This window comes from Rattus norvegicus, chromosome 4, assembly GCF_036323735.1.
Source record: "Rattus norvegicus strain BN/NHsdMcwi chromosome 4, GRCr8, whole genome shotgun sequence".
Lineage (NCBI taxonomy): Eukaryota > Metazoa > Chordata > Mammalia > Rodentia > Muridae > Rattus > Rattus norvegicus.
In genome coordinates, this window is record NC_086022.1 from 8,177,519 (window position 1) to 8,189,230 (window position 11,712).

At 47.8% G+C, this 11,712-nt stretch overlaps 1 protein-coding gene and 1 long non-coding RNA gene across 2 annotated transcripts; one reads left to right on the forward strand and one right to left on the reverse strand.

The window, feature by feature from the left end:
* Positions 1–1,283: 1,283 nt before the first annotated feature.
* Positions 1,284–10,967, reverse strand: Htr5a (5-hydroxytryptamine receptor 5A). Its single transcript, NM_013148.2, has 2 exons — positions 10,083–10,967; positions 1,284–2,354 (listed from the first exon to the last, which is right to left on the reverse strand). The coding sequence occupies exons 1-2, from the start codon at positions 10,821–10,823 to the stop codon at positions 2,022–2,024; spliced, it is 1,074 nt and encodes a 357-aa protein (NP_037280.1). The 5' UTR covers positions 10,824–10,967; the 3' UTR covers positions 1,284–2,021.
* Positions 4,033–5,447, forward strand: LOC134486708 (uncharacterized). Its single transcript, XR_010066052.1, has 2 exons — positions 4,033–4,798; positions 4,977–5,447. It is a non-coding gene; the product is annotated as an uncharacterized LOC134486708 (long non-coding RNA).
* Positions 10,968–11,712: the final 745 nt, after the last annotated feature.

Consider the following 11,712-nt stretch of genomic DNA (forward strand, 5'->3'; position numbering starts at 1 on the left):
AGTCCCAGTGCATGGTGTGTGTCTAGTCTAGGCCACTGCTCCAAGGAAAAGGGCCTCAGAGTACTGGAGACCTTTTACTTATAAATCTCTTAGTCCGGGTGTGGTAATACATACTTTTCCAGTGTTCAGGGGACAGAGGTAGAGGCAAGAAGATCTCTGTGAGGTTGAGATCAGCCTACACAGTAGGTTCCAGGACAACCAAGGATACTTAATGTGGCCCTGTGTCAACATAAATAAATGAACAGATAGTTAAAACCTCATGAGGATGAAGTTGTCACACTTCCGGCCAACTGAAGAAACATGCCAATCCTCCACAGTGGCACCATCATCTGGGTGTCTCTGAGAGACCACTTCCTGGATGAGGAGTCGTCAGCAAACAGCCTGTATGACTGTAAAAGCAACCCAGCGTTCCTCGCTGCTGGGATCTGAAGTGTGGGTGCTTTTGCTCCCTCGGGATTTTGCTAAGAGCTACGTGCTAAGAGTTGTCCACAGCTCTGTGGGTTCTGATGGCTCTATCGACAGTTTCTGGGAGAAGTCAGCACAGACAAGGCTCTGGAAGGGTGACTTCTTTCTCTCCTTGGTTCTTTTGATAGTGTTCTCAAAGTTCCCCTGGAAAACCTTTGGAGGTATGCCTAAGGTTTTCTGTGACTATGTAAACACCGTGTCTAATAGACTGTCTGGACTCACTAATTCCACTGCCAACTTGATAGTGACATCACTTGACCCTTGTCTGGCTCTCTGGTCAGGTTCATATACCAACAAAACCAGCACTGCAAAATGGCCAGCACTCCTGTCTACCATACGTGTCTGTTACTCACCAACCGTGAAACTGCATTAAAAAATCAATAGTTTGGGGCTGGAGAGATGGCTCAGTGGTTAAGAGCACTGGCTGGTCTTCCAGAGGTCCTGAGTTCAATTCCCAGCAACCACATGGTGGCTCACAGCCATCTGTAACGGGATCTGGTGCCCTCTTCTACATTTATACTTAATAAATAAATTTTAAAAAATCAGTAGCTCATGACTGTAGTTAGCCTCAAATTTTACTATTTAGGGAAGAAACACTAAACCCAGAAACATTTAAAGGAATTCTACCAGTAAAAACCCATAGTAAATAAATTTGACAGATTCTGTGAAATTGATAGATTTTTCATGAAGAGTGGTTTCAAAATGGAAGGAAATATTTTGCTTTTCCAGTTGATAGACTGAGTTGATTTTAACTGGAAACTAGAGGTGGTGGTGGTGGGGAGACAGGCATAGACAGAGACAGACAGACAGAGGGAGACTTTGGGTTCACAATGAACAAATGGTAAAGACAGGAATCACTGTTATCACAAATGGGATGGTGCTTTGATATGTTTGGGGACAGAATCTTGTGATCAGATATTCAGAAGGACCCAGAATTGGGCCATACACTGCAGGACCACAGAGCAGAACTGTGAAGTGAGGGCTGTTCTGGGAAGTTTGCCCTTATGGTCTCTGCTTTTCAAATAGCCTCTCCAGTGCATTGCTGTTGCTAAGTCTGTGTCAGACAGCTCAGACTGATTTATGAACTTACTATGTAGCCCAGGCTGGCTCCAAATTCCTGTTCTACCTGCCTAAGTCTCCTTGGTGTGAGGGTTCCAGGTATGTGATCCCACTGGCTTTCAGCCTTGTTCTTTCTGCCTCTCTCTGCCTGCCTTATTGTCTCACTTCCTTCCTCCTGTTCGTTCTGATCAAACTTCTCATGGTCCCGCTGGAGTGGAGTTGGAGGAGAAATGGGCACGTTGTGGGCCAGGCCTGTGGCTGCTGGTACAGTGTGAGGAAGAGTGCCCAGACTGGGGACACAAGCTACCAGAGCCTATAGGAGACACCTTCCAGCACACGGGCACAGAACTGAAGTGAGCTGAGCTCTGATGTGACCCTGGTGCCCTTGGCAGATGGATCTTGTTCCTCTGGACAGCTGGGCAGACTACAGGGGTTTGTGAGGCAGGACAGTCCACCGAGCTACAAGCTACGGGAAGAAGGCACTCCCATGTGGCCTCTCACTGCTGCTTGGAGAAGAAGACCTTAAAAGCACTGCTGTAGCTCCTGTTGAACGCCGTGTAGATGAGCGGGTTGAAGAAGGAGTTGGAATAGCCCAGCCACAGGAAGATGCTCTTCCAGAGGGCAGGGATATCCCAGGAGCACAGCGGACTGATGAGCTCCGTAACAAAGAAGGGGAACCAGCAGAGGACAAACACCCCAATGAGGATGCCCACCATGAGGGCTGCCCTTTGCTCCTTCTGTTCCCTCCACGTGTCCCCTTCTGTCTGGAAGGTGACGGTGGCGTGACGGACAGTGAACACCATCTGGGGATGTTGTGAAGCGTCCTTCACCTGCAAGGTATAAACAGACATGTTGTAAGGAGATGCCGCTCACACCTGCCAGGTTGGGGCCAGACAGAACCAGGCATGGATGGGCCTGGGCGCCACAAACCATTCCAGCAGACGTGTTGGGGCTCAGTTGGGGAATCCTGCAAACTAGAGGGCATAGCAGTGAATGACAAGGCTGGACTCTGCATCCTAGGAAAGAGAGGAAGCTACAGCACACAGAGTTCGATGCAAGTGAGTGCCTGTGGCTATCCGCTCTGTTAAAGGCACAGCAGAAACAAATAGAATGTCATGGTTAGCTGTAACTGTCAACTCGATGTAGGGCAAAATCATCTGAGAAGAAAGCCTTAATTGAGGAATTGCCTGTGGGCAGTGTGTGTGTGTGTGTGTGTGTGTGTGTGTGTGTGTGTGTGTGTGTGTATGGGTGTGGTGTCCAGCCCACTAAGACAGTTGTCACTAGCAAGTCACCCTGAATTGTACGAGAAAACTAGTTGTATTTAAGCCAGTGGCTCTTAACCTGTGGGTTGTGATCCCATGGGCAAATCTGTATCTCCAAAAATATTCACATTATAATTTACAACTAGCAAAATTACAGTTATGAAGTAGCAATGAAAATAATTTTATAGTTGGGGTCACCACAACATGAAGAACTGTATTAAAGGTCACCTCATTAGGAAGGCTGAAACCCACTGGTTTAAGCCATCTTACACGCCAGCTAGCAGAAAGCACCCTTCATGTTTCCTGCTGTACTTCTTCAGCTGAGGTAATGCTATACACGTAATGAATAAGTAATGTGTGTAGTAATTCTGTGAAGTAAGGCAAGCAGGCCTGCCTCGACTTCCCTCAAAGATGGTCTGGCATTCCAGGCTAAAATAAATAATCTCCTCTTCTACGTTGCTCTTGCCCAGAGTGTTTTATCACAGTGAAATAAACAAAACCAGAATATGAGGCACGTGTATTTGATGGCAAAGGCATAGGAGACAGACTCACTCCATGATGGTAAGTTACAGATGGCAGTCAGGGGATCTACAGTCACCCAGGAGGTGAACTTCTGAACCCGTTTGTGAGGGAGTCTCTAGGTTGGGGAAACACACCCAAGTGTTCATGGCACCATTCCGTAGGCTGGACTCCCACACTGAAGGAAAGGGGAACAGAGTCTCAGCACCATGTGCTCCCAGATGTACACAGTGTGACCCTCAGCTCCTGCCACTGTGCCTTCCTGCCCTGAGAGATCGCATCCCCAAACCACGAACCAAAGTAAATCCTTTCTCCCTTAAGTTTCTTCTGTCAGACATTTGATCACAGCAATAAGGAAAGTAATTAATATATATCCTAACAAACTCATTATAAACAGAATAGTGGAAATTGAAAATTCACTTGCCATACCTCTCACACGAGGTACCCCAACCCAGCCAGCTACGTGACACCCTGTGGGGTTTCGTGATTTTCTTTTGCCATCTGGGGACTGACTGGCTGTGGCTTGCTGCTGCCACCCAGCATCAAAGTGGACCTACTGCATATCAGTAGCCTAAAGAGGAAAATCAAAACTCAAAGCATAGCATCAACCAAATGATCAGTCTCCTCACTCCATCAGTAATCAAACCCTAGGAGGTCGGGGGGGGGGGTAAGCTTAGGGCCAGATTTCTAGAATGTTCATTCGAGTCTGCTCTAAAACATTAGAATATTCTAGAACTTTTCTTCTGATATGAGATTCCCAAAGGGCAGGCGGAGGTAGCTCAGTGGGTAAAGGGTGCTTGCCACTAAGCCTGATGACTTGAGTTCGATCACCAGAGACCACATGATAAAAGGGGAGAACCAACTCCCCTAGGACTCCCAGGAGTTCTCTGACTCTTTTTCCCTCAGGAAGTCTGCACCATACTTGGCCTTTTTTCTCTGGCCAAACTGGTCATTGCTGGTGGCAGTAGGGATCCTGACAACATGAGGGTACTATCAACACTGGGACTACGGAAGACATGGGGGCGCTGTGATACTAGGGGTACTGAAGATGTGGGGACTCTGGGACATGGTTTTGTATCAGCAGTTCTTCAGGGTTTAGTAATAGAGCTACATGTTCCACAGAAAAGCATGTCCCCTGTTGTCCTGGTTTTCTTCTGTTGCTATGATTTAAAAAAAAAGTGACCAAAAACAGCTTGGGGAGGAAAGACTTTATTTCAGCCTATACTTCCAGGTCAGTCTTCATCAGTGAGGGAATCGGGGCAGGAATCTAAGCGGAAACCTCAGAGAATGCGGATTACCGACTCACGGCTTCATGGTCCGCTACTACTTCACAGCGCATGCGCAGTTGCCTAGGCATTGCGCGGCCTGAAGTGGATTGGGCCCTCCTGCCTCTTTCGTCAGTCAAGACAGTCTCTCACACAGATGTGGCCGCAGACCAATCTGACCTGAGCAGTTTCTCAATTGAAGTTGGCTCTTCCCAGAAAACACTCCAGGTCGGGTCCACTAACACAGCTCCACATGAAATTTAGGCCCTTCCCCCAGGCCATGTTCTGGTGCTGTTTAACACCGAACCCCGACTCCCCTGTGAGAGGCCAGTGATTGAAGTCACTGTCCCTGGGCTGTTGGAAGATTCTGGCTGCTTGAAAAGTTTCCACTTTCTCTTGTTTTCAGGTGTGTGTGCTCACTCTGGCTTCCAGGCCTTGGCTGTCTGCTAATCAATGGTTACAACGAAGAACTTAACAGAGTCTATAGAGAAACCTTTAAGAGTTTAAAACGCTCACTCGTTAGCAGGTCTTAGAGAGACTTAACATGGCGCGAGCAGGCAGAGCATCTTCTCCATCTCCTCCGACATTCAGTCAGGACAGGTGTTTCACCGTTTCAGACTCACTGACATGTTCCAGCTTTACCCGCCCTAACTCTTATTTGGGGGCAGGCACCGCTGGCTAAAGTTCTTGTCTTTTTCCAAAATGGTGATATGCTAAACAACCGTTTACAGCTTTACTACAAATCTGCCATGTTCTTACTACTGCCAATTAATACCACCCTGCTCCATGGTGCTACACTTGGGGACAGGCTCTCAGCTCCCGAGTGTGGGTGAGGTTGATTTGTAAGACAGGTCACCTGCCAGGACACTGAAGAGACAGATGCACGGATTAGAAGGCTCGGCATGGTGGTGATAAAAATGTTCTGACTCGGGGCACACTGATTGTTCTGTAGCTATGGTAACAAGGAGGCTTGTGTAAACCTCTTCCGCTGATCAAGGACAATGCAGTTTCCCTGAGCACAAGCTTGTGAAGGAGCCTGTCATCATTAACCCTTACTAGGGAGCCAGCCAATCAAATCAGAGTCACCCTAAAAATCTGACTCTGAGAGCCAATCAATCAGTCTGAGTGACCACACTCTACAGAGGACATTGCCTTTCTGAATGACCTCCCACTGAGCCTGACCACTCTTGAATTCAGAGATAATCACGACCTCCTCTGTCCTAGGGACAGTTTAGGACAGCAGGCTTTCTCTTAGTGCTCTTTTCATCTCAGCCTCTGGGTCACAGCTGTCCCCAACCCCGCCCCACTCGGCCAGTTCTAAAGGTAGAACTGAGAACATTTTCAGGACCCACCAAAACATCTCACCAGAAGGCGTTCACTGGACCCCAACTCCAGGCACCTGCTGGCTCATGCTTTTGTCCAGGAACTACTGGCTCCTTGACTTCTGGCTGGTCCCTGAGCTCTTACTGCTGGGTGGTGTTTTGCTATTCCAGAATTTGCAAACAAGAACAGCCATGTGCCAGGCCATCATGTTGAGCTGTTTGCTTCAAGTAACTAAAGCTTCACCTAGCGATCTGTAGTTAGGTCTTGGATTGGATCTTTGCTTAAGGTGTAGGCCATGCGTCAGAGGCAGCACCATCAACACCACTGTGCTGTGCAACCAACCTGCAGGGCCTACAGCTGCTTGGTTTTAAAGATTTATTTTACTCTGTGTGTATGTGTGTGTGTGTGTGTGTGTGTGTGTGTGTGTGTGTGTGTAGCTACCCTCAGAGTGCAGGGTAGTGGGTCATGTGCAGCCGGAGTTATGAGCTGTCAGACATGAGTTCTGGAATTAAACTCGGGTCATCTGCGGGACAAGCACGAACTCTTAACCACTGAGCAATCTCTGTCTAGTGGTAGTCAGCTTGTTTAATTTATATCTACTGGCTTTACAATATTGCACTCCCCTCACTGGTCTTTCTCTGGCATGTTCTTGAAGCTTTGTTACACATTCTAAATGTACTGTCCTTTCTTCAAGATGTTTTTGTTCAGGGAAAGTACAAGCATTCTGTAAACTCACAGGTATAAAGTCAGATCTATAAACTGTAAATTCAAAGCCTATGCCAGAGCCAGGGGACTAAGGGAAAACTTCCCTAAGCTTCAGAGAAAGGACAGGCATTGTAGAATTTAGAATTTCATTAGAGCAGAAAACAAACCATAGTATCTGGATCTGTCACAGACTAAAGTGAAACCTCTTCAGATTTAGAGATATTTAAAAGCAGGATGGAGAAGAGAAAGAAATTTATCCAACCATGGAAATGCAACCCTAAAGACAGAAGATGGCTTACAAAGGTGACTTCAGAGATTTCCCTTGCAAAGGATGACGGAAAAAATGGCGCAAAATTGCAAATAAAGACAGAAGATAGATTTAACAGAAAATCTACACAGCATTTGTGTGGAGTGGAAGCCAACAGGGCATCGAAGCTGAGGCTTAGAGCTCTCTGTCTCTCTGTCTGTGTCTCTGTCTCTTTCTGTCTCTCTGTCTGTCTCTGTGTCTGTCTGTCTGTCTCAATCTCTCTGTCTGTCTCTGTCTGTTTCTCTGTCTCTGTCTGTCTCTCTGTCTCTCTCACTTGCTTACTTGCTCTCCAGGGCCTTTTTATATAGCGCTGGCTGTCTTGGAACTCACTATACTGGCTTCAAGCTCATAGAGATCTTCCTGTCTCTGCCTCTGCCTCTGCCTCTAGGGTACTGGAATTAAAAGTGTGCACCATGCCTGGTTCAGTTTTTTCTTTAAATAAATGGACTCAAAAATAAGAAGTAAATGGACCCATGAACCTACCAACTTAGAAAATCACCAACATGAGGCTAGACATTTCCAAATAGCCTTAAAAAGTAAAGGTCAGAGATCTATGCAAGACATGGTTCTCTGGATACCCCTAAATAAGCCTCTGTACCCAGAAATATGGGAGCCTAGATATACCAATAGATTATCTATTTTCTGTCTTTCCTCTTTTTATATATGCCATGTATCAATTATATGTTATCTATCACTGACATCTGTCACCCATCTATATCTATCATAATCTATTAGCAGAAGGCTCCTTTAAAAAAATCAGTATCTCTATTAGCTTAAAGTCACTATTCAAAATCTACTCAATGGAGTTATTCCAAAGGGAACGTAGTCACCTACCAAGTTCTCGTCCTTCTAACTTGAGAGGACATTTGCTTGTACTGTGGCCGACTTTCTCGTTTGCACCAAGTTGAAGCCTCCTCTAGTCCTCACACTGTAAAGATCAACTCATTTGATAAACAGTTGAAAATGTATCTGGGCTGGGCTGGAGCGATGGCTCTGAGGTCAGGAGTGCAGCTGCTCAGCTGGATGTGGTGGCTCATGCCTTTAATCCCAGCCCTTGGAGACAGAGGCAAGTGGCTCTCTGAGTTTGAGGCCAACCTGGTCCACAAAGTGAGTTCCAGGACAGCCAGAGCTATGTATAGTGAGACTGTGTCTCCAAAAAAAATAAAATAAAATAAAATAAAAACTAAATAAAAATACACACTACTTAACCAAAAGACCCATATTTGATGCCAGCACTTATGTGGCAGACCACAACTGTCTGTAACTCCGATTCCAGATGATCCAGACAACACTCTCTTTTGGCCTTTGCAGGTACCAGGCACACACATGGTGTACATACATACATGCACGCAAAACACCTGAATACAAAAACCACATAAAATAAAAATAATTTTAAAAATAGAAATTATCTGAGAATATCAAGATAGCTCAGTGGTAAAAGCATTTGCTGCTAACATTGATGACCTAAGTTTGATCCCTGGAACCCACTGGTTGGAAACAGAGAACCAATTCCTGCCAGTTGTCCTCTGACTTACACACACACACACACACACACACACACACACACACACACACACACAAACTGAAAAATAACAGAGCAGGCAGACTGTGACTCTTGCCAATTGTCGATAGCTGGGAGATAGAGGAGAAGGAAAGAGAAAGCCATGCATGCTGTTTGCAATCAAGCAAGCAGCCATGGACAAAAGGAGAAGGGACTTCAGAGAAGAAGTGAAAGAGCCCGGAGTACCAGGGAAAGCATCCATGGCCTTCAGTCAGTGTCTGAAAGAAAGAAAAATAGATAAAAAGAGGAAAATAGGGAATGCCACACTGGGTCAATTCAGAAAAGAGAAGAGGACTCAGAAAAGGAAAGTGCACGGTTTCTGTTGCCAGGGAAAGCAGAGGTGGACACCAAGCTTCAGCAGCTTAAGGCTACTTAGAACTTTCCTGGCTTCTTGGTGGATACAGCAGTTTCCAAAATTCATTTCTATGAATTCTGGTTCTCAAAATTCTTTGGAACCATTCTGTGCTATTAGAAATCATCAGGCAGTCCAAATGCCATGCTTGCTGGAGGACCACTGTTGTAGATAGAGGAACAGGTAGCCTCGGACACCTGTATTCTAGAAACAAGAGTGATGCCCTTTTCCTTCCCTGCCTGCACCTAAGCTTGAACGAGTGGAAATGCAGCACACCGACACGGTCTTCACAAATAACCACCCTTCTCAGGCTTGTTTTTATATCAAGCCAGCACAACACACACACACATTCATTTAAAATAGTCTGCTGTCCCATAGCCCAGCAACAGGAATCGGAGACAGCGTCTTTGTTTGGTCTGATTTCAGCACACAAGTGAGACTCTCAGCAATGGGTGTGGGGCTGGCTCCTTTCCATGGAGCTTGAGAATACTGAATCACAGCTCAGATCTGCAGGAGTTAAGGAGAGGCAGGCAGAGAAAGCGTGGGCGGGACAGGGTGGAAGAAAGCAGGACTTCCATTTAGAGATTGTCTGCTTCATACGATGGGTGTAGGGAGCTGGGGAGCCGTCTGTCTTAGAACTTCAATTTCCTCCTGCATATTTCTCAAAGGAAGGCAGACAGGCCAAGTGGTCCTTAGTGGTGCCCATAGCCTGACAGGGCTGCAAGCAGTAAATAGATCCAGAAAGCAATGGTACCACCCACTGGGAAGAGGACAGCACATGCAGTCACCAAGAGACAGTAAGCAGTTGGCTTTAATCTTATGGGGTGGTGTTAGGGCACTGAAGAATAAGGATAGCAACCTAGAAATTACAGTTTGCAAACTGCAAACCAGCCTAGAACACAACACAACACAACCAGCCTGCCTGCTGTGTGGCATTCAATTCTTCCCTCCTCCTCCAGACATTCTCACTACCAAAACAGAAAATAGCATGCCACCTCCAACCCCCACCCTGGGGCACTGAGACAGTATCCCCAAGACACCAGCGTCTCTTGATGTTGTCCATCTACAGGGCTTTAGTACCAAAATGAACCAGGTAGAACATGGATGGCAAACAACCCACCAGACATTCAGTATGGGAGAGGCTCTGTAATTCAGAGTTTAAAATAATTAATTCATTTTCCACAGACATCAGGGAAGGTGTGCTATGAAGAAAGCCTTTGAGATACAAGTGAAGTATTTTTTTAACAATCCTTGTAGCACCCACCTCCACAGCTTCAGGTATGGGGGAGACGCTGTTGGTCTTCCTGGAGCCCATGCGGAACTTCGCAGCCTTGTAAATCTTCCAGTATACAAAGAGCACCACACACAGCGGCAGGTAGAAGGCGCCCACAGTGGAGAACACGGTGTAGGAAGGCTCGCGACTGACCTGGCATTCTTCACTGAGCTCCGAGTAAGTCTCTCCCCAGCCAAAGAGCAGCGGAGCCAGAGAGATGACAGCGGAGAGTGCCCAAGTGAGCAGGATCATCACGTTGGAGACACGCTTGCGGGCACGGAGTGTGTACTCCAGGTGGCGCGTTATTGACCAGTAGCGGTCCAAAGCTATTGCTGTCACATTCCAGATGCTGGCAGTACAGCAGAGGACGTCACACGCAATCCACAGCTGGCATAGACGCCGGCCCAGCTGCCAGCGGCGCCCAGACAGTTCATGTACCAGGCTCAGAGGCATAACCAGCACAGCTACTAGCACATCCGAGATAGCCATGGATGCTACCAGGTTGTGTGGTACTCGGTGGAAGGTGCGTACCCTGAGGATGGTGGCCAGCACCAGCAGGTTCCAAGTGAACGTGGCGGCAGCTAGAAAGCCCAGCAAAGTCAGGACTAGCACTCGGAAAGCTGAGAGAAAAGACTGACTAGTGCGCAGGGCTTCCGTGTCCAAGCTGCGGTTAGGTTCCAAAGTGGAGGGAGTAGAGAGAGAAAAGGAGGTCAAGTTTATAGGCAGATCCATTGCTGGCCCAGCACACCTGCGTTTAGACTCAATGCAGTCACCGAGTTCACTGAAGTCAATTTAGATGTTTGCAACCGCTGGCCAGTGGAGAGGATTCTGCCAAGAGCCAAGAACCTGACCTCAGTCTCCACCCAGTGAGAGTCCGGAGAAAATTGTGGCAGAGAGGAGGGTGCTGGGCTACAAGCCGCCCAACCCAGGTATCCTTAGAGATTTTGAAAGCGGACTCAAGGGGCTGAGTCTAGAAGTCAGGGCCCGCCTTTGCTATCACATGCCTGCGGTTCCTCACCTTGGCGGAGACTGCTGTCTGGTCGCTCGCAGCAGAGCATCCTTGGGGTCGGCCCGGGCCAGTGTAGGGTAGATGCCTAGAACCCAGCTAGTGCGTCAGAACAGTCGTTGGTCCAGGGTTGCTCTTTGCCCACCTCCCCCCTCTCCCGGCAGTGGCTCCGAGGGGTGGGGGTTGGGGGACTGGAAGCTACGTAGATACCTGTTTTCTGAAGGCAGCCTTCTGCCCTGCCCTGGTCCCTCTCCACCGTGCCTGGGGCTGCTGCTTCGAGAGTGCACGCTGCCGTGCCCACCCAGACCTGCCTTAGCAAAGTGGGGCTCCCGCACTACGTAAAGCATCAGCTGATGAAGCCGCCTCTCCCCACCCGGCTCTCTGCATGGGGCTTCAGCATTCAGCCTTCTCTCTGCTTACAGCGGTGCTCGGCGCTGTCCACGGTGCTGCTGCGTATGCCAGCACTGAGCTTGGTGGCTATCCACGGTCCAGTTGCTTTTTACCCCTGGGTCAGTGGCCGGGAATTAATTAACTAGTAAACTTTCCTAAACGCTTCCTCCAGCACCTACGCTCCCTCTAAAGGTGATTTTGAGACCCCTGAGCCACATCTAGGTT

Bases quoted from the DNA above. Each gene is read 5' to 3' on its own strand.
- Htr5a (NM_013148.2), bottom strand. From the start codon at position 10,823: ATGGATCTGCCTATAAACTTGACCTCCTTTTCTCTCTCTACTCCCTCC. The intron at 2,355-10,082 runs GTGGGTGCTACA...TATACCTTGCAG, and splicing joins CCATACCTGAAGCTGTGGAG to GTGAAGGACGCTTCACAACA.